This window comes from Passer montanus, unplaced genomic scaffold (assembly GCF_014805655.1).
Source record: "Passer montanus isolate IOZ18808 unplaced genomic scaffold, ASM1480565v1 scaffold3, whole genome shotgun sequence".
NCBI lineage: Eukaryota > Metazoa > Chordata > Aves > Passeriformes > Passeridae > Passer > Passer montanus.
The window spans coordinates 3,835,853-3,858,059 of NW_024367707.1; the positions used below are offsets into that span (position 1 = coordinate 3,835,853).

Sequence of the window (22,207 nt, forward strand, 5' to 3'; positions counted from 1 at the left end):
CTCAAAATATTTTATTTTCCAATTGTGAAGCTGATTGTGCTTGCAGCCAACCATCCCCAATGCTGTTATGAAATTCAGTATTGCTCTTCAAGCCTGTGTTTGTACCTGTGGCTTAGATTGCACTGATAGAAAGCAACATTAGGAATATGCTAATAGTCATAATGTTAAAATACATTAAGAAGATTTCTCACGTTAAGAATAAGTTAGTGGATCCCAGCTAACTTACTCTAATGCACTCACTCTAATGCACTCACTCTAATGCAGAGTAAAAATTTTCACATAAATTATTTTTCAAGGGAAAAGTGCAAATTCTCTCAAATTAATGCAGTCCAAGACTGTCTACTTAGAAAAAAAAATTAAATATAAAAATTGCATCAACCATTTCAAACCAAAAATAATTCATGTTTTCTACTATAATGGAATCCTTCAGTTGTTAAAGAAAATATTGTTTCTGACCTCAATCAGAAAGAAGAAAACATTTTAAGTCAGCCCCAATTTCTACTTCAGGTGGTTCACTAGTTATTTTCAGTATATTTCATTTCCCACCAATTCCCAAACTGAATGCAATGTTTCAATTCAATGTGAGCCATAAATAAAGCCTGCTGTGTGTTGGAGTGAGTCCAGAGAAGGGCCACGAAATGATGAGAGGGCTGGAGCACTTCAGCCTCTGAAGACAGGCTGAGGGACATGGGACTGTTCAGCCTGGAGAACAGAAGGCTCTGGGAAGAGGCCACCTCTACTGTGGCCTTCCAGTACCTAAAGGGGACTGCCAGAAACATGGGGACACCCTTTTTAGCAGGGCCTGTTGCAGCAGGACAAGGGATAAAGGTTAAAAACTACAACAGCATAGATTTAGAGTACATATAAGGAAGACATTTTTGCAGAGAGAGGTGTAAAATAATGGAATGGGTGGCCCAGAGAGGTGGCAGGTGCTCTGGCCCTGGAAACATTCAAGGGCAGATTGGATGGGGCTCTGAGCAACCTGATCTAGGTGAAAATGTCATTGCAGGAGCTTAGACTAGATGTCTTTTAAAGGTCTCTTCCAACCCAAAGTGTCCTGTGACTCCATCTGCCCAGCTTTGTTCTCGTGCCCTGCTCTGGACACACTCCAGCACCTCAATGCCCTCTTTGTCACAAGGGGCCCAAACCTGAACAAAAGATTGCAAGTGTGGCCTCACCAGTGGGACAGTCCTGCTGGCCACACTCCTGCTGATCCAGGCCAGGTGCCACTGGCCTTCTTGGCCACCTGGGCACAGCTGGCTCATGTTCAGCTCTCTGGTGACCAGCACCCCAACAGTCCTTCCAATCACCCCCATGCCCACAGACACTGATAGTGCAGGGATCCTGAGTGTCATTATCCCCATTTAGCAAAGCACCATGTCACATCACAGACCAGAAGATATCCCAGACTCCAACTCCTACTTTCCTTTTCCAGTGACAGAGAACCTGCTGTCCACAGGAAGAACACCTGACATATTTACAAACAGTAACTTTGTGTATTTTACCAATTTAGGAGGTGAATTGAACAGGAATGTAAAAAATCTTGCCCTGGAGAGATCATTCTTTTTGTAGGTGGAGAGTTCACATGGGTTTGGGGATTTCAGAACAAACATGAGACTATATTTACTGATCAGAATTAGTAAATCTCATGGTTTAGATGAGAGATAATCTATTGTAATGGAGGAAGCATGGAAAAATGCTGTGTTGGACATATGACATCCATCCAGGGTGAAATAAGATTTTTTTAAAAGCCAAAAAAGATGAAAAATAATTACTCTGAATTAACTCTAAATTGTAGCCATTCTAATAGCTAAAATAATTTTTAAAAAATCATATTGTAAGACAGTTTGGCACCATCAAGTGCTCAGTAACAGTAGAAAATGGTATAAAATCTTAGTAAATTACATGGTGTCAAAACCCTCACACCATGCACACATGGCTGGAGAATCAACAGGATTATCTTTACTGGTCTTTCAGTACTGCAGCTCACAGGCATTCATGCCATGTTCTGACATGGACAGTGGCTATTTTTGGTGCAAGAATATACAAGTTCCTGAAGCTGATCTTACAGCTCCTGCATAACAGGAGCACAGGAGGCTTCTAAACCTTTGGCACTGCATCTTCAACAGCTGCACCATTCAGGATGATCTTAGGAGCCTGCTTCTTGTCCCCAGGTTCTTCAGCCACACACTCTGGAGGCTCCAGGTCATGGTATTTTCTCCGATAGACCATCCTGGAGATTACAGTTATCAGAAACATTTCCATGATGAGCAGCTGCTGGGCAATGTCTGCCAAAAAAAAAAGGGAGACAAAGAAAAGACCCCAGAAAAAGAAATTACTATCAGACAAAAAAAAAAAAAAAAAAAAGAATAATTAACTTATTAATTTTCACCTGTGCAAAAGGAACAAACTCTATATCATCCTGTCCCCATGTCTCTCACACTCAGCAATGACATCAGTTACAGAATTCCAGTATTGCCCATCAATAACAAAGCAATAAATTATGCATCCAAAATACAAGAGATTTAACAGTAATTATGCATATTGATTTCTTTTCCTCTCATTTCTGATTCCAGCTCTTCTCATTATCAATTTGTTCTCCAAAATCATGACAGCTATGAAACTTTTGTTATTGTTTTTAAACTAAAATTGAGATTCTCCAAAAGCTAGTGATACCATGAAATTTATATTTTGGGAAAAAACAGAGATTGCCATCAATGAACTGGTACTTTTATAAGTAAATGAAGAACATTCTTCCCTCAAAAAACTTACATGATCCTCTTGCTGTAGAGGAGAGTGGTGGAGCACAGGGAATGATTTTTTGTGTAGCGAATATGTTGATAATAGTGGTCTGCAGGTGGTTCAGAATGACAATAAACTGCACCAGAAAGGGAAAACAAATGCCTTAGCTACCAGAAAGGGGTTTATAGTTCACACAACAATTCTGCTTTGATAACAGAACCTCCTTGCTTGCCCTCCCTTTCCCCCCACCTACAGCAGGGTGCCTGCCATTCTGCAGAATTCATCTCAGGGTCAGGATGATATTGCTCTGAATAGGAGTATTAAATTAATCCTGGACTTGAAAAGTATTTCTTCTCAGGCCTTAATTTGTGAGGTACATTATACACAGACTGCACAGCAGGGATTTCAAATAATACTGAGTTCTGAATAATAAGTAACAATGTTTAAAAAATGACAGTTAATTTGACCCATGAGCTTATGTTCTTCCTTCATGGAAGAAAGACTCAAAGAACATTTTTCCTGTTGTCTCCTCTTTTTGCCAAAGCAGGGAGATATTGTGGTCCCCAAATTATATCAGACTGGCTGCTTTGACAGGAGGTTTGAGGGACTCTTCACAGCTTGAGTTCAGCAACCACCACTTGCTCATCACATTACATTGAGCCAGACCTTTGCTGCATGGAGTTATCCAAGTGCCTCTGTGGCTGCTGGTGGAACTGCCTGAGTCTAAACCCTCACCAACAGAATTTGCCATCCCAAACCTGAATTCACCCTAGCACAGCTTTGCAGGTGTGACCATGCTGTTTACTACCTTTATTAGTGCTTAGTAATTTACCTAACCTCAGTGCACCAGCCTTGATGCATGTCCTGCTCGAGAAGGACATATCCAAGGATTCTGCTGGACTCTATTCAGAGTGATGTGGAGAGGGTGGCCTTGTCCCTGTGCTTTTTCAATCTAACCTATGGGGTTCTGTTCCTTACTGTTTAATGATTTGCAGCCAGTATTTTCACTATTATCTAATTCTGAAGTGCAGAATGGCCAAGAAAAATACTGTTAAAACAGCATATTGTGGAATGCTGAAACAGTTCAAACAACAGCTGCCTGCACAATGCAACATCTCCTCTTGAGGTACACACCAGCATTTATTTTAACATTGCATTCAGGATACCACAGCTACAAAGCTTCCTTCAAGCCCCACAGAAAGTGCTGTTGTGGTTTCAGTGGTCTAAAGATAGACAGATTTTACATGGCTTTCACCTCTCCAGCACTCCTGAGACTGGAGGTCAATTGGCTCCAAGTGAAACTGAACAGCAGCCAAGGAGAGTGCTTCAAAGGGATACAGCTTTAATCAGGTAAAAATATGGCTTTGCACAGTGTATTTAATGGGGAAAAATACCATAAATTTTCAACAAAGGAGCAAGAACAAGAGAGGCAGAGTAGTATCAGCAGATAAGAGAAATTCTTACCAGAAATATTGAAGTTCTCACCTGATAAAGAGCAAACTTTGGGATAATGTTCTTACACTTAAGGAGAATCCTAACTTTTCGAAACATGATTCCTACTGCCCACAGAGCAAAAAGGGTGAGGGCACCAATGAAGCAGCTGATCCACAGCGCAGGTCCTTTGGGAGACAGCTGAGAAGCAGATCACACAACCTTAGACAACCTTACTTCAGTGTTTCCAGGGGGAAGTTATGAACTGGCTGATGCTTTTTTCTATCTGCATGAAAGCTGGTGGCAGCAGCAGTTGCTGGGTTTTGCATGGGGAAACTGCCCAGCACCAAGTGGAGTGCTGGCACAGGCTCTCCTCCTGCAGGCACCAGCACAGAGATGTGCTCAGCCTGGGGAGGTGCCAAGTGACACAACCCCTCCATGTGGCAATTGCCATGGAGTGTGTGCCTTTTCAGAGACCCCAGCAGCACCTGCAATGCTCAACAGCTCATGAGAGCATGTTCAGCCTGACTTCTCAGGCAGGTCATTAATTTTGTACCATGAAACAACAACCAAAATATTACTGTTAGTCTGAGTAATCCAAGAGGTGCCAAATAATTTTCAGATACAGATTTCTCCATCATCTTGCAGGTTACATGGTACAAAGAAGAAGTACAAGTATCTTTTAATTTTGCACAGATATAAAAATCACCATGTCTTGCTGAAAAACATAGAATTAGGCTTCCTGTTAACATGCCAGTACATACACTTATTTCTTAAGGCTGTACCTTACAAAACACGGGGCAGATACATCCCACAGGGCAACTTGCAGTCCTGCTATTCCAACCATACCATCTGGGAAATGTATAATCTGATGCCCAACCCCCTTGATGCCCAATTTCTTTCCAAGAGACTTGAAGAAGGCAGAAATCAAGGAGGTCAGGAAATTATATGCTTCAGGTCTCAAAAGAATACAGTAAGGACTCCCTTGGAAATGGTCCTAGATTTCACAGTTTAGTTGTAGGCCAGGGTAGTTACATCAGCCCTGAAACCTTTGGATTTTGAGGACCTTCTCTGATTAAAACAGTTACTTACATTGTAAAGAACGTAATTGCCATTAGTCCAAAGCACTATTGATAAAAATATGAGCACAGGCCGAAAGACAGCAAACTGAAAGGTGCCCAGCTTCAGCCAAAAGAGGGTTTGCCTGGATTAAAAAAAAAAACAAAACAAGGCAACAACAACAAAAAAATAGATAGGCCAAGATTGTATTAGCAACCTTAATAACATTTTCTGGATACTGTCAACTGCAAAACTTTTCCACTTTTGCAGCATGTGGCTAAAATCTGGGGAGGAACAGCTTCAAGATCAGAAAATATTTCCAATAATTTCCCAATGTTTATTTAATAAAGTCTCTACGAAAACAGTACTTTTCCCGCTCTGCAGCAAGTACATACTAACCAAGGCTGGGCAAAACATGATGTCTTTCTCTGCCCTGGAGCCAGCCAGGGAGACAGTGGCTGCATAACCGGTTTCTGAACAAGGATGCCATTTGCCCTTGCCTTGTTGCCTTATTATTTCAGTCCTCCCATGAAACTGGACAAATCAGCCTGTTCAGCCACTTCCTAGCCCTGTGGTAGATCAAGAAGGGATCACAGACACCCAGGTGAAAGGACTGGTGGTTTTTCAGTGCATCTTGAAGAGTACCATGTAGGACCTGGGCGTGCCCTCTGAGCCTAACAGGAGAAAGGAGCAGTCTCTCACTGGGCAAACTGCACAAGGCCAGCAGGAGAGCTCAGGATTCCTTCACTTCTGTCACTGTAAAGTGTCACCATAAAGCACACCTGTAACCTGGCCAGCCAGCACTGCAGCCCACCAGGAGAGGGGCAGATGAACTTTCTAACAGAGGGCATGGCAGCTGACTGAGCTGAGCTCTCCATCAGCTTTCACAGGGAAGCTGCAGCAGCTACAGCTGCCTCATGGTTTAGTCTGTTACTGTGCATTATTTTCAGTGCTGTTTTCACTGGAGTTCCTTGGGCCCTGCCATCAGAGATGTCTCACAGACAACAGGCTGCCACTTAGTGTGCCAAAGGACATAGCCATGAACCAGGAATTACAGGAATTGCTCAATGAACACAGCTAGTAACCACAGGATTATCAACAGCACAAACCCATGTGGAAAGACCAGCAATGGGCCAGCCACTTAGTGTGTACCTTTCCAGAGATTTATTATCCCCAGAGAGCTTTAAAGAATAACACATACGACAGAGAGTGCAGTCACTGCAATGCCACGAGTTGTTTCCCCTGTTAACACAGGCCCACCTTTACTGATCACCAGCTCTCTTCTGCCACACCTCTCCCTGCAGCATGGATTGTTACATTGCCTCAGCTGTACCTTGTTGTTTTCCCTGGGACTGCAGATATATATTGGTTTTTTTTAAAGAATTAATCCCTCCCTTGGGGTAGCTCCCTGTTTCCCCATAGTTGCATGGATTGTTACATTGCCTTGTTGTTTTCCCCAGGACTGCACATATATATTGTTTTGTTTTTTTTTTAAAGAATTAATCCCTCCCTTGGGGTAGCTCCCTGTTTCCCCATAGGATATCTATGGAAGGAATGTGAGACTGACTTTTCTCTCATATAGCTTGCCAACACCTTTTTTTCAAAAGGCATCCTGCAGTGGGAAAAGACCTGAGGTTAGAAGCAGAGAGCAAATGGGTTTCCCAGTGGTACAGACACTGGAGAAGGAGGCCTAAGCCCTCTAAAGCCTTTTTTTTTCTTTAAACAGACAGTTGTCCTTCCTGCCAGCAGTAGAGGCACTGTCTAGCCCCTGAAATGAGTCCATACTAGCTGACATCATCCTGCATAAGCTGCTACTGGGCTGAACAACAGCAAGGCAGTGCAGGGGATCCTCTCCCAGGCTCCCAGCTGCTACAACCTATGCTCTATTAAAATAAAATTATGGAAACTGAAGTTTAAATTCTAATACCAAACGAGGCAGTTTAAGGAAAAATTATTGTAATAAAAAAATAGAATTTTTGAAAATGCATCAGAAACCACTATGCTGTGTTCTGTTTGCTGCTTTTCTCTAAACAGATTGTACAGTCCCCTAGGACCCTCTGACACTAAAGTCCATACCCTCATAGAAAAGTCTCTTTTCAGTCCCTCAGGTTTTGCTTATAATGAGAGAAACAGTTCTGTAACTATGATATTTTATGAAAAATCCTTTTCGCCAGGATTTTTCCCCTCCTGAGGAGCTGGGAGCTCCAAGAAAGAAATGTAAACAATAACAATCTGCTGCTGTGGAATGCAACAAGTGCATCTGTGATTAGTGCATGTTAGATGTTTCTGATTAAGAGCCAATCACAGATGCAGCTGCATCGGACTCTGAGAGTCACAAGATTTTGTTATGCATTCTATTCTATTCTTGTTCTTTGTAACCTTCTGATGATTCTTTTCTCTCTGTTCTCTTAGTATAGGTTTAATGTAGTATTTTAATATAAGATAATAAATCAGCCTTCTGAAAATGGAGTCAAGCCTCGTGTCTCCACACATGGGGTGTTTGCCACAACACAGTCCCATGCTCTATGCCAGTAGGAAAGTCAGGGAAACACACGAGGCTCCCAGGCTGTGGAGTGCTGTGTGAGTGCTGTTTTAAAGTCAAAATCAGAATGAAACATTTCCATTTTATCAAAGTGAGAGAAATTCTCTATCAAGAGAGCCTCCATTTGACAATTCTGCTTGTGAAAAATACCCAATCTCAAGACATTTGTTCCCTTCTGGAATGAAAAGAAACTGAAATGTCAATTATTAGGTTTTCTAGAGTTGAATTTTCTCCTCCCACACGCCTCTGCATTATAGAAACGAAATAAATTAGTGGTGGTGTACAGCCCCAGAGTGAGGATGCTGTTTAAAAGAAACAGTTTGAGATGTCTTGAGACTGACTTTGGGGAAGCTTTGCTGTAAGCCTGGCCCTGCCATGCTGGCTGAATTCCAGCAGCCGTTTTCAAGCTCCTTAAAGGGAAATCCTACAGGGGTGACTCACCTGGTGATGGGCACACGGGGGAGGCAGAGGCAGCAGCAGCAGCAGGGGCCGGTGGTGATGGTGAAGTGACCATTCTCAAACCGTCTGAGGAGCACCTTCTGCCCTCCACACTCTTTAATCATCATCATCAGGAACTTGTGGATAACTATGGAAAAAAATCTAGGAGAGGGAGAGAATTCCAGCTTAAACTTGCCTGTGTGTCTCGTATGCCCGTGCAGGCCAGTGCCACCTCCTGTACAGGGCTTTCACAGCTTGTGCTTTGCAATCAACAAAAATTCTAGCTCTGTCTTTGAGACACCTTCTGCTTTCCATCACCTTGGAGGAGCAGAACTGCCCGACCCTCCCTGAAAGAGGAATAAACTGAGGCACGGAGCAGGTGTGGAATCTCCAAAGCTGCTCTGGTGGCTGGTGGCAGAGCTGATGTTAAAACACAGGCTTTCCTGGCCCCAGTCATTCTGGCTGTGGTTTTCCATAAGTTAGCTAGTTCTCACTAGTCCCAGCTTTTTAGAACAAGTCCTCTTGCTCCTCAAACATGGCTTTCAACCAACAAACACGGCTAGGTTCACATACATAGCTATCATTGAATGTGCTGGCCCAGGCAGGGTGTGGTTCCTCTGCAGACAAAGCACCTACTGCTGCAACCCCGCCTCTCCCTCCTTCCCCAGCTGCACATTCTCAACCCTACCCAGGAACTGCAGATTATGCCACCAAACATGGAAATCCAATCAATAAAAGAGGTCCTCTTCTGCACTGCCTGCAGCTTGGGCAAGGGAGAAGAGGGAATTTAAACATGTTTGAAGTGCCACAGGACTGCATTGTTGGAAGTTTCTGGCAATCTGCACTACCTGCACACACTGTCACATGCCAACAGTATTCCCTAATACTGTGTTGTCCCTCCTCTTTTAATCTTTTCCTCATCTCCAGATGTGGAGTGCTCAGGGCCACGGCATACCCCTGCTTGGTCCTGCCCACCAGGGCTGTGCCATCACCTGCAGAAAGCAGGGACCACAGCTCTCCCTTCTCCTCTGTGCAAGCCAGAGCTGTCATGCTCACACATAAAGTGCTTTTATCAGGACAACTGTGGAACATTTTTACATTGATGTGCTCACTGGGGGCTCACTTGGCACCATTAATAATAGACCTCCAGGGCTCATCTTTATTAAAAGTGCAGGGAAGAAGTCACAGGCCAGACTCTCATTCCACATGAATGCAGAGAGAGCAGAGACAGACTACTGCTCCAAAGAGACTCAGTCCAAGGAATCAATTACATGTGAGCCACAGATCCTTCATGCTGACGTTCCCACACTAGGGGACTGTAGCACTGGGAACTGTTTCAGCATTTTCCACCTCCCAGGAAAGAGCTGCCAAGAGATTTCAACTCAAACAAAGAAATTACTGAATTGTTAAATTTACAGAATGACTGTGTTACCAAGAGCAGCAGATGCTTAAAGGGAAGAAATTTGGGGTTTGGAGCAGCACCTAGAAACAAGCAGAATACTCACATTCCTGCTGTGAAATCTGTAAACATTGTTGAGCGAGGAACCCACATGCCAATGCATGAAGTAGTAGAGATCACCTACAGAGAAAAGGGAGGAAGGCTGTATGAAGGGCAGAGAGCTCATGTGGCTCCTGTGGATTTTCAGGGAAGCCTTATTTTCAGCAATGAATTTTATCTCGTTTCTATGTTAACTTACTGGAGCTGCAGCATTAATCCAAATTATGATTGATCTTTTGGAGGAGGGGATTTTCCTGTAGATGTAGACTGCTTCCTCTATAAACACCAGAATGGCAATGAGCGTCATCAGAGTCAAGGTTGCAAAGAGAAATCTCCCTGGTAGGTCAAGGCCTGCAGAGAGAGAAAAGAAAACAGACAGTTCTGATTTATTTCATAAGCTTTTCAAACATTAATGTAACAACACCATCTCTGAGGGGCTTCTTTGCCTTATTCCTGCAAATACTTGCACTCATCTTTGGTTACACAGGCAGACCACTGACTCCACAGAACCATTCAAATACTGAAGTTCATGACTAGATCTTTCCAGGATCCACAGACAGCAGGCAGGAAGAATCCGCCTTCACCTTCTGAAAGCATTATGCAATAGTCCATTTCAGAAAAGGGGAGTTCCAGGACAAATATCCTTAGATAAATGTAAATATGTAGCAGAAATAAATACATAATCTGGAAACTTTTCCAGGCAGACTACAAGCAAACATGTATTCACTCAGTGTTAGTTCTCTGCTTCCATCATATGCTCACAGGCATGTTACATGTAACTTCCTCAGGCAGCCAAACTTACTAGAAGCTCGGTGGAATTTTGCATGGCACGCTAGCAATGTAAGGAAAACCCTCTGATATACCAAGCCTGAGATAAAACTTGGTTTTTTTCTTCTCCCTTAAACATTTCAATATTTACCCATAGGTGATGATAGGTTTTATGTCTCTATTGACATGGGGTATGGTTATCAACTTTAGCCCACAATGGACAGTTGAAGTGCATTTTCTCCCAAGGCATGTGTTTCCAGAGACAGAAAAAATGGAGTAATGCTTAATTTAGAAGTTCATGCTCATCATCAGTACGAGCTCCTGTTGGACCCACAGCCTATCTGAAGGCAAAGCAGAGCCTCTGCCCAGCCTCTTTAACCTAACCTGCTTCAAAAAGCCCCGGCACTTCCACGCTTGGCTGCAGGCGGGGCAGTGCAGGTCTCCGTGGACATCTCCACTCCTTCAGTCTCACGGAGGGAGCCCGAGACCCGAGACCGCAGGGCCGGTTCAGCGCTGGGTCCCGCTGGCATCCCCCCCGAGCCCGGGCCGGGCCGAGCTGCGCCCTGCCCTGCCCTGCCCTGCCCTGCCCTGCCCTGCCCTGCCCTGCCCTGCCCTGCCCTGCCCTGCCCGGCCCTAGGCGGAGGCTCGGCGGGACAGGCGGGTCCGCCTCCGCTCGGGGATTTCCTCGCGGGGCAACAACGGCGAAGGGACACGCAGGGACAGGGACAGGGGATGGGCAGGGATAGGGCACAGACAGGGACAGGGGCAGAGGGACGGCCACGGACAGGGACACAGGCAGGGACAGGGGATGGGCAGGGACAGAGGCACAGACAGAGGCAGAAGCACGGACAGGGGCAGGGGCAGCAGCGAGGACAGGGACAGGAGACCGCAGGGCCGGTTCAGCGCTGGGTCCCGCTGGCATCCCCCCTGAGCCCTGCCCTGTCCTGCCCTGCCCTGCCCTGCCCAGGGCCAGGCGGAGGCTCGGCGGGACAGGCGGGTGCCGCTCCGCTCGGGGATTTCCTCGCGGGGCAACAACGGCGAAGGGACACGCAGGGACAGGGACAGGGCATGGGCAGGGACAGAGGCACAGCCAGAGGCAGAAGCACGGACAGGGGCAGGGGCAGCAGCGAGGACAGGGACAGGACAGGGGCAGCCCCCGCCATCCCGCCGCGGGTGGGTGCCGAGGGCGCTGCCGGGCAGGGCCGCCCCGGGTGTCCGGCGGGCAGCCTCCTCTCCCTCTCCCTCTCCCTCTCCCTCTCCCTCTCCTCCCGCCCCGCACTTACTCCGGAGAAGCTCCTCCGAGTAGGGCGGCTCGCTGGAGCCGCAGGACGGGTGCAGGGTCCCGTTGGCCTCGCCCTCCATGGCTGCGCGGCCCCGGCGGAGCCCTGGCGGTGCCGGGGCTGGGCACGGCTCGGTGCGTGCCCGGCCGCCGCTGCCGGGCGAGTGCGGGCGGCGATGCGCGGCGCGGAGCCGGCGGCCGGGCCCGGTTAATGATTAGCCCGGAGCCGGGCGGGCGGCGCAGGGACCGAGCCCGGACTGCCTCCTGGCGCCCGGCACGGCCGCACGGGCAGCGCCGAGCCGGGCAGAGCCGAGCCGGGACAGAGCCGAGCCGGGCAATGCCAGCCGGGGCAGCGCGCCCACCCCGCGCCCATCCCGGCTGCCGCGGCCGCGGCTGCTCCCGGCTGCTCCCCGGGTCTCTGCCCGGCCTCGGTGGAGCTGCCTGCGGCACCCGGCGGGCCCACAGTCACAGTCCCAGCGTGCCGGGACACCTGCAGTCGGGCCTCGGCAGCCGAGGGGCGCTGGAGCCGGCCGGGGGCTGGCGGGATCCCCGGGGCCGTGTCCGCCTTCGCTGCAGCCCCGGGGCACGGGCGGAAGCTGCTCCGTCAGGGGGGCAGGTGTTTGAGGGACTTTTCATGAAAACCCTTCACCAAAGGCTTCCCGATCGACTTGGCTGCGACGAGATGAGACGCTGAAAGGGAGTGGAGTGAGGGTAGGAATATACCGAGAGATTCTCCACTTTCCCACACGCTTCCTCTGCTGGAAGGATTCTTTCTGCAGCCTGAGCACTTTCAGGAAAAGGGAATGAGTACCGAAATGATGGAATTTGGTGACCCACCAGGTTGTTCAGATACTCGCGCTGAAAGCTGGCCAACCCTAGTGGTTAGTGCGCTGAGTGACAAAAGGACAGGGACACGCTGTAACAGTGAGCACAGAGGGTGTCCGGGGGAAGGAGGACAGTCCTAATTACCAGTGCAGTGATAAGCGATTGCCGCTCATGAAAAAGATCCTGGAACACAGTGGACAGTCTTCAAAAATGACAGCAAGAATCAGCATGGGACAAAATGCAAAGGACTGTGAGAAATTTGTGGATCAATAAAGGAAGACACAAACCAGCTAAAATACATACAGAGGCCTCCCTTCACCATGCTGGTGTTCTAGAAAATTGAACAAATTGAAGTGGGGAGGTGAGGAATTTAGGGACGTTTTTAAGCACCAAGGGCCCTTGTGGTAAAAGGCTTGTGCTCATCTTGCAGTTTTCACAGGATTTCCAAGGGTTTTACAGGAAGGACAGGCCGGACACTGAAACACTGCCAGCAGGAACACGAGGATGCAGGGGAGAACGGGACTGCTCACTGTCTAACACCAGCAGGTATCCAACTGAGAGAAGGCAAGCTCCTTCCAGAGTGGCAGGATTTGGGAGCAAGACAGATGAGGCTACTGACAGCCTGTTCTGTTACTGTCAGGAGAGCTTGGTTACAGATCAAAGTAATTTATTTCAAGTCGTCCTTGGCATTGCTGGCATTGTTTTCACTGCACTGAGAGGTGAGGTTGAAAGCCTTCCAGTTTCACCAGAAAGGGATGCGACAGTGAGTGGCTGTTGGAATGTGGAATCTGCCCACTTCTGCCCAGAGCATTCTCCACCCAGCACATCTGCTGCCCAGCTGCAGAAACATACAGGCAAAATCCATGAAACACTGTTCCAACTTATTTTCTATTTGAAAGTCTGCTTTCTCATCCTGAAGAAACAGTTGCTGGTAGGAAGGGAAATTACCTTAGAAGTGCATTCATTTTCTACACAGTTTGGTTGATTTTTTTAACCAACTATTTTCAGGAGGTCATATTCCAAAATACGACCAAAGTCTCATTAGGATTGTTGAGATTTAAAGATGGCCCAAGGCTTTTGAATGTTCTTCCTCAACAACAGGATTTCCATCTGTTGCTATTTTGGTTGCCAGCTCCTTTTATTCTCTAAAAGCTAAAAATAGAACCCCCTTACCTGTGAATTCCTTTTTCTGAATGAGGCAGGTTTGGCAATGCTTGTGTTGAAGACATTCATACACTAACTATAAGAGACTCAAGAATTCTCTGAACTCAGTAGCAGCTTTGGATTTGACAGTCATATTTAAGCCTTTCAGAAATACCAGTTTGGAACAAACACTGCAGCAGACACTGAACGTGGCATAGAGAGTTTTCTGTCTCAAACCTATAGAAAATTAACAGGGTGAAGTTTAGAGGTACAGGATTAATTCCCACCTGGTGCTGTAGGGATCCAGCTCTCCAGCTCTCTTCTACTGGAACATCTAATGCAAAACAGAGTCTAAAAAGAGAAGCACAGACCTACTGTGATTCCTTTTTTCTAGAAACACCATTTGCCATTTTTGGCTCAAACATTGGACCCACTTCCATAAAAGCTGCCATATGTCCTGGAGGGAGCATGCATCACCTCTTCCTCATATTCTGGACTGTGTCTTGGCAACAATATTTGCCTGACAGTGTTTAAATGTAATGAAGCAAACTGAAGAATGTGCCACAATCCCTCAGTTACCACAGCTGGAGGTCTGCTGCTCTGTACTCATTTTCTTAGACCAGGCTCTTCAGCAGTGCCCTCTCTGCTCTGCCCTCTAAGCCAAATGCTGTGTCTCTACATCAACAATCCTTTAAATTCCAGTAAGCCTGAGTATGTTTTCCTCCCAGCTTCACTATTCCAATTTTTGGTTTAACCTTTTAGTTCAATATATTGTATTTTCCATGAAAAACCAACCAACCAACCCCCAAAGCCACCTTCAGCACTGGATGAGTATTTATAAATGGATCACCTATCCATTTAGATCCATCAAGAGATTGTCACAGGTCCTCGACTAAAAACCACCTCTGAATACAGTTTCCTTCCTCTGTTGACCTGGGGCTTTCAAGTTCTTTGTGGTTCAAGCCCCTTCCAGACAATGCACAGCTCAGACTTGTTTCTTCTCAAGAAACCTTTGCTTCTACTTTGCCCCTTTGCTTCTACTTGTGTTCATCTTTTAAAAAGCACTGCAGATGCTTATCTTTCTTCCATTTTTGTGATGGCTTTCATTTTACATCAGCATCACCAGTGCAGATGGGAAAGATGGGAAATGCAGCCCCTTTCACAGAATCATTTGTTCCAGAAAAGACCTTTTATATGACTGAGTCCAACCACAAACCTAACACTGCAAACAGTTCTGAGGCAAGGTTAACTCAGCCCCTGGAGAGGTACACGAGCTTCGAAACCCTTACATTCCTTTAGTCAGTGAATGTACATCACCTGGAGAATGTTCAGCTGATTCTGAAAGGGACTCAACAACTGTGAACTCCAGGGACAGATACCAACATGTGGAGCAGCTGCCTTTGCTAAGTAAGGTTAAAAAACAAGGTAGGCATTTCAGGTTCAGTTGCACAAAGTAAAGGATTTGAGTTGTAGATGAACAAGCTCCAGAGGTGCCAGAAGGAAAGGTTACTATGCCTACCTGATTCTCCTCTGCTGACAGTTCTGGTCATGGACCTCCAATCACATAGATAAACCAGCCAGTTGGGCAGAGACTAATTTTTTGAACTGTTTTACCTCCTCCCACTGCATTTGCTTAAGACAATTTGGAGGCTAACTGATGCAGGGTGGTAAACTGAATCATCCCAGAAAGAGACTAATACTCATTAACAGGAGAGGTAATTATCCTTCTAAGTGCTGTCGCAGGATTTGAAATGCTGCATTTGTACACTAATTTCATGAAAAAGGAGATAGAGCTTCAACAGTACCTCTGCTGGAGTGTGGACCCAGGGAGTGCTATGGAAGTACTTGCAACTATGCTTACGTGAAATGATGTGATCTATACCGATGCAAGAAACTCATAATGTCTGTAAAAACTTGTGCAAAGGAGTCTTTAAACTTGGGTTAATATTTCAATACAGTGAAAGCAACTGGTTCTTCATTCATTTTTCACTGTGATGGACAGAAAGCAAAAAGAAATAAATATAAAGAAAAGGAACATACACAGAAAGGGAAGGAAAAATGAAATGTGAGAGGAAAAATTATACTAACTGATGATTTAAAATAATGCCAAAACCTAGACTTAATTTGTTCTCTCTCAGGAAGAGGGGTATCTCCAATTCCCTTTAGAAGAAATTTAGATTTCCTCTGTGTGCTCTGCCTAAACAAAGCTATGCACTAGTCAAACATGAAGCACTAGATGAAAATTCAGAAGAACTGGGTGAAATTACAGGGAAGGAAAACCAACTTTTTGAGTTTCTGAACTGTTCAGCAGAGTTCAAACTAAATTTGTGTTAGAAAAATAAGTCATCAATTTTCAGTGCTACAGGAGACTGTACATAACATTTCTCACAAGTTTGGATACCCAGATAGGAACAGAAGAATCAGCTAAAATTGTTCAGATTTCAAAGGAATGTACATATTTAATAATTAAATTAAATCCTGTTTTCAGCAATAGCATAATATACAGTTGGACGTACATGCAAGTCAGCCTTTTCCACTATAAATCTGTGGATTTTTCACCAAGCACCAGTAATAAACTACCTGTTTTAGGAAAGGTGCGTTATTAATGTAACAAAAGGAACATCTATATCATTGTAAAAGAAATTAATAAAGGGATTTGCTTGTTATCTGGATTATGACAGCAACTATAAAAAGAAATAAATACAGTCATGACAATGAAATAAAGAGAACAAAACTGAATTGTAATTTTAGTGCTTATTCAGGTGGACAAATTTCTACATTAAAAAGAATATCAGATGTGCCAGAAGCTTTCATGCTCTTAAGAGGAAAGCTTAGACAAAGGCTCTTATCAGTACAGAAGCAATAAAAGAGAAAAAAGAGGGGCTTTTATTAAACCTGAAACTAACAGGTTTGATTTTATCTTACTTCTGAAGCAGCAGATCAGTTTCTGGCAGCCAATAAAGGGGACAAATGCAGAGACAGAATCAAACTATTAATTTTTTAATGTATTGTTACACTTTCCTCCAGTTACAAGTAATTATTTACCCTTGTCTTACCCTTTGAAAGTAACTTAGGAGCAATTGCTTGTGTCAGTAGAATCACAGAAAGGGAATTCACAGTACTTCATAGTAGAACAAAGAGCTGAAAGAACCTTATAAAATTAGGACCCCAAACTGGTGGTAAGGGGGGCAGCCAACAATCAGCATCCCGAGGAAGAGTAGAGGCAGGGAGTGCATTTTCCCTGCCACTGCTCTGATAAAGTACACATATTTGATTGCAGAGCTTTTCAGCAATGGAAGAAGTTTTTCCCCAAAGGAGTGTTGATGAGCAGTAAGACAAATATGCCTTAAGGACCAGGTAAACGCCACTCTGAGAGCATCTCATATGTATCCAAGGGCACTGATGGGCAAAGACAAGCCTCACAGATCTTGAGCATCAAAAGGAATAGATAAGGATTAAGAAGTTCTGTCTCTAGGGTGAATTTCTGTGGATTTTTCCTTTCCAGTCCTGATTTATAACCCCCAAATTCTAGAGCAGGGCTGTCAAGAATTTTGACGTTTTGTGTCAAAAATGCCAGTTCCTCTGAAGGGAGGCTTCTGATAGGAAGGGCGATTTTTAAAAGATTTATTGTCAGGAAGCTATTTTGTAACTTTGGTTTATGTAAAAACATTTCAGCTTGACATTTCCTACAGGAATTGTTTTGCATCTGCTGTTCAAAGCAAATTTTGAAATATGAAACATTTTGAAAATCCTTACAATTAAAAAGTAATGTAAATAAAAACATAATGCTTCAAAGTTAGGAAATTAATTACACACAAATTCATAGGTTTGTTTCTTGGGGTTTTTTGGGTTTTTTGGGGTTTTTTTTTTTGGTTTTTGGTTTTGGTGGGGTTTTTTTGTTTGTTTGGTTTGGGTTTTGTGGTTTTTGTTTGTTTGTTTGTTGGGTTTTTTGTTTGTTTGTTTGTTTGTTTGTTTTGGGGGTTTTTTTAATGGAAATTTCTGCTTTTCAACTTGATTCAGGACACCAGGCCTTAGGAAAAGCTGAGAACCTCCTTATGGAACAAGGTTTCCAGAACCGAAACCATGCTGGAGATTTTGGTTCACAGCAGTTTCCTGGAGGGGAGAGCAGGGGTCTCTTCAGAAGGTAATGCTGTTAATCTGACTGGGGCATCTCAGGCACTCTGCCCTTCATGACTCAGACTGCTTTTTTCACAACAGTCAGGAGCTGGGCAGGACACATCACGCATTTCTTCCAACAGGTCACAACATGACAGAAATGTTTTCTGCTCTCTCTGTACTGCTATTACTGGGAAGGGGGAAAAAAAAAAAAACCAAACCAAAAAACCAAAACCAGAACATGCACACAGAACTGCAAATCTGTAATATAATATTATAATTTAAATATCGTAATATAATTTAAAACCCAAAACACAACCTGCTCCAAAACTAGGGATATACCATTTTGTGGAGCAAGCAGAGCACCCACCAGCAAGCAAGGAGAAAAGAGTACACATGTATGAATGCAAAATATTGTCAGCATGGGCTTTAGTCACCATGGCAGTGGGGCTGCCTGTGCCAGCAGCCTGGGCATGGGTGAAATCCTGCCCTGCCTACCTACAAAATCAGTACCACAGTCTGAAACTGTACTTTTTACCTTTATAGAAAGACAGCCTGTGAAAAAAATGAAGCTTCTACTTGGGGTTTGGGGTTTTTTTCTCTCTAAATAATTAATAAAATTTTTATTTTGAAAGTTACAGTCAGGAAAAGAGATGTTTTCAGTTTCTTGCTGTTTGAAAGCTACCTCAATGCTATAGCTCCTGCTGCATGCATGGGAAATTAGTGGTTTAGAAAACACTGAAAAGCCACAGGCACTGTCTGAGTTTGTAGTGATCTGTGAAGGTGAAAGAAGAGCACAAACATCCACATTCAATTTTGCATTTTTGTCCTGTAGTCCATGCACAAACAGAGCCAAATGGAGAGGTGAATGGGTTTATCAGAGAAGCAAGGGCATCTGGAGCAGAGTTTGGCTGGAAAGAAAACACAAAATAATGCTTCAAATAAACATTAGGCACTCATTTGTAATAGCTCAAAGATGCACTGTCTGCAGATGAAAACTGGAAGCTGGGCTTCAGCCAAACACCTGAGTTGTGCAGGGATAGCTGCATGGTCTGGGGTGTTGTGAAGTAATACACAGGTCACAGTAAAGCAGAAAATTCTGAAACTTGTTAGCAAGAGAAAGGCTGCATGGCTGTCTCTAGTGCATCTCCCTGTCTTTGGGTAAATTGAGTCTGTGCCTCTGATCCCTGTGTTGGGGAAATGTGCCCCAGACACAAAACTGCAAATCCTGCTCTTGTCATGAGAGGTGGACATGGGGGTGTCCCTGCTCAAGGACTCACAAACCTTGCTAAATTGCTTGTGGTTCTGCAGAAGAGGAAAAAACCACCCTGAAACAATAACTTGCAAAAGACCCTGTAGCCTTCTTGTGCACACCCCTGGACATTTTTGCAACCTCTGACAGCCTGTGGTGACCCACGAGGGGTTTTCCCTTCTGGAACTGGTGTGTCTGGTGTACTTGCACTGTCATTCCCAGGGGTTCCACTGGCTCTCCCCCAGCTCACAGAGACAGGGGCAGCTCAGGCTGCCAGAGGCAAACAAGGCATTGAGGAGAGCAATTGGGTCCTTCCAAAGGGAATGGCCATTTTTGTGATTTCCAGTATAAAACAGCTAAATACTCACATTGTGCTGATATTATCTTGATAATTAATAACCTCTACCACTCTGGGGGTTTAGGATACTGTTCTCTTAAAATGTTTTGTTTCCATTGCATCTTCATTTGGACAGAAACAGGGGTCTTGTGAATACAGTCAAGGAGATTCACAATAGCTGTGGTATCTGTTTAGTTTTGGCAAGAACTATTTTTGGAAGTCAAGCAGCCTGAGTCTGAGCTTTGTCATCTGTGCAACGGCAGAAGTGCACCCGTGTGGAGGAAAGGTTTCCTCCAGAGATGGGTGCAGGAGGACAAGAAACATTAATGTTTCTTGATCATCACGTAAATACATAAGTGAATTCTTCTAATGCTTGTCCAATTTGGAATTGTATATTTTTTTAATAATACTTTAAAAAGTAGCAACAAAATTCAAATGTTTGTCTTTTCTGGGCAGAACTGCTAAGATTTATTCCAAAATATAAGGTCAAAGGCCTCGTTTGCAGAGGGAGTCTGGATAGCTCTATTATCTGGCATTTGTGTTAGCCAAAGACTGGTTCAGATCAGCTTACTCCTTGAGCATTATGAGCCATAAATTACTAAAAATAATCACATCCCATCAGCATCTGTCACATCATCTTAGCATCTGTCAGGGGGTACAGCTAGAAATTTGTGACTGTCCAAAGAGCAAAATGGAGTTTGGAGTAATACAAAAAGTCACCACCAAATAATTGTAAGAATAAGTACACATCAGCCTTAAAAAATAAACAAAGGGCATTTTACAGTGAACATATATTCATACTTAGAAGTTTCATTTTCTCTGCACTTCTGCCCCCTCAACCCTTTGAACGGAATCTGATAGCCATTCTTAATTTCTTATGCTTCAAGCAAATATGCTGCAAAAATGCCACCTTCTCCTAATGCAGCTCTGCCTAAGCAGCACTGACATACTCCTGACAGCATTAATTCTCATGATCCATTGATATGGAAGATTACAAATTAAGCAAATTTGCAAAGACCTGCCAGAGATGAAAAGCAATTTGAAGTGGAATAGAGTTCTAATGAGTATTGTCATCTACTATGTCCATATCTTGATTTTATCTTGAGTGCAGTTTTCTCCTACTCCTGGCACATCCTGCTTTCTTCAAAGTGTTAATTTGTCATCCTCTTCCATCTGGAGCAAACAGGTAGGCACACACCACAGCCATCCTGAGTGGAGACACAGGCTCCTGGGTGGCTGTGGATTCGGGCTCCAGTTTGCAGAAGTCTGCAGAGCAGGACTTTCAGGACATCATACCTGGAATAACTCAGAAGGGCTTTCTTTGGCAAAGGCTCAATGCCCACTTCATTAGGTGAAACTCAGAGCCTGTGTTCCCATAAGGAAGCAAAAGCAGTCTCTTTCAGCTGACAGCTTGGGAGGTCCTAATTGTGTCTGTCAAGCTGAAATAGAAATTCCAGCTCCAGATGTCAGATTTTTGGCACTCCTGCATTTCCAGAAGGTCCACACCGACCTGGTAGAAGACTGCAGCAACAAAGGTACATTGAGGTGACTCACCTTTGCCTTGGGCACACCTTGCACATCCCACTTCTGCTCCCTCTGAAGGAAGGCTGGGGCTGAAGGAGGAGAGATCTGTGGGATGTTTCTAGTGAGGACTGAGACCTCGAGTGTACAGGACTTGCTTTGGGCTCTCACCCACAGCCAGCAGCTGACATTTAGGAGATCTGCCTCATCTCTACAGGCTGCTCTGAAGGCAGCCAGCTGATTTCCATGGCATTTCTGCTGGAATGAGGACAGCTGCAGCAACATATCACAGATCCCACCCTGTGAAAAGCCTCTTTTCACCCCTGTCTTAGGACACAGCTCTTCCAATACAAATGCACATACTGCATCAAGGTGAATTCCATCAACATCTGTTTCAGGAAGGAAGGAAATTATTTAGAGCCACTAAATCTAGAACTGCGCTGCTGGGCACTTTCTCCTTATTTCTTGAACCATTTTCAAAACAGCTGTTACTTATTCCTCTTACATTTCATCATCTCAGGACATGGAATAGATATATTCCAGAGTTCCTGAGGGGACAAAAATCATTATACAGAGATTGTTAAAAAATAAAAAGGAAAGAGCAAGAGAAACAGATGTTTTGCATGTTAGTGAGGCAAAGTTGTAGGAAGTGATAATTTTATTAGCCTGAATTGAGAAAACTGGGAAAAACCAGGAAAGCTTTCAGATGTAAGAACCATCAGAGGCAGTGGTGTGTCAGTGACATGGCTCACACTGTAACCTTAGGCAGCAATTAAGCTCAAAAGGCAAAAGCAAGTTTAACATACTATGAGCTAGACTATAGAGAGACCTTTTCAACACATCTTTCTCTTGACATATTCATTAAATACTCCCAGATATTTCTTGCACTCCTGGTAGCCTGTTTCTCCCCTCCCCTCATCATTTTGTTATTTTCTTAGAATATATTTTTGTCTCACAGGATACATTGTTCATGTTAATGTGTAAGTTGCAGGGTGTGTGGTCTATCTGAGACCCAAGCCAGCTTTTCTACTCTTGCTTGGCAGTTCCCATGGCAGCATCTGTTATCTCTCCCTTAGTCTAACATCTCTCTGATTTATCTCTACTTGCCTCTTCTATTATCTCCTCTTGCCACCAATTTCCTCTTTTCTAGCATCTGACAAGTTGACTAGCACCTTCATATAGGAACTATCACAGCTTCCCCAGCATCCTTCAGCCCCTGCTGACAGCTGAATAATGTGAGACCTGTCCTGGTTCAG

At 44.6% G+C, this 22,207-nt stretch overlaps 1 protein-coding gene across 2 annotated transcripts; it reads right to left on the reverse strand.

Moving 5' to 3' along the window:
* Positions 1-240: 240 nt before the first annotated feature.
* LOC120504617 (organic solute transporter subunit alpha-like) lies at positions 241-12,525 on the reverse strand. 2 transcript variants are annotated; one of them, XM_039714296.1, is made up of 8 exons: positions 12,481-12,525; positions 9,910-10,061; positions 9,718-9,791; positions 8,216-8,374; positions 5,266-5,377; positions 4,228-4,374; positions 2,773-2,878; positions 241-2,288 (listed from the first exon to the last, which is right to left on the reverse strand). In XM_039714296.1, the coding sequence occupies exons 2-8, from the start codon at positions 10,015-10,017 to the stop codon at positions 2,101-2,103; spliced, it is 894 nt and encodes a 297-aa protein (XP_039570230.1). In that variant the 5' UTR covers positions 10,018-10,061; positions 12,481-12,525; the 3' UTR covers positions 241-2,100. The 2 variants fall into 2 exon arrangements, with proteins under 2 accessions (XP_039570230.1, XP_039570229.1); XM_039714295.1 differs by lacking the exon at positions 12,481-12,525 and adding an exon at positions 11,762-11,893.
* Positions 12,526-22,207: the final 9,682 nt, after the last annotated feature.

Coding starts and splice junctions, on each gene's coding strand:
- LOC120504617 (XM_039714295.1), bottom strand. CDS start 11,840: ATGGAGGGCGAGGCCAACGGGACCCTGCACCCGTCCTGCGGCTCCAGC. Junction 9,792..9,909: donor GGATTAATGCTGCAGCTCCA/GTAAGTTAACAT, acceptor TTTTCTCTGTAG/GTGATCTCTACTACTTCATG. Junction 2,879..4,227: donor CAAAGTTTGCTCTTTATCAG/GTGAGAACTTCA, acceptor TTTCTGGTGCAG/TTTATTGTCATTCTGAACCA.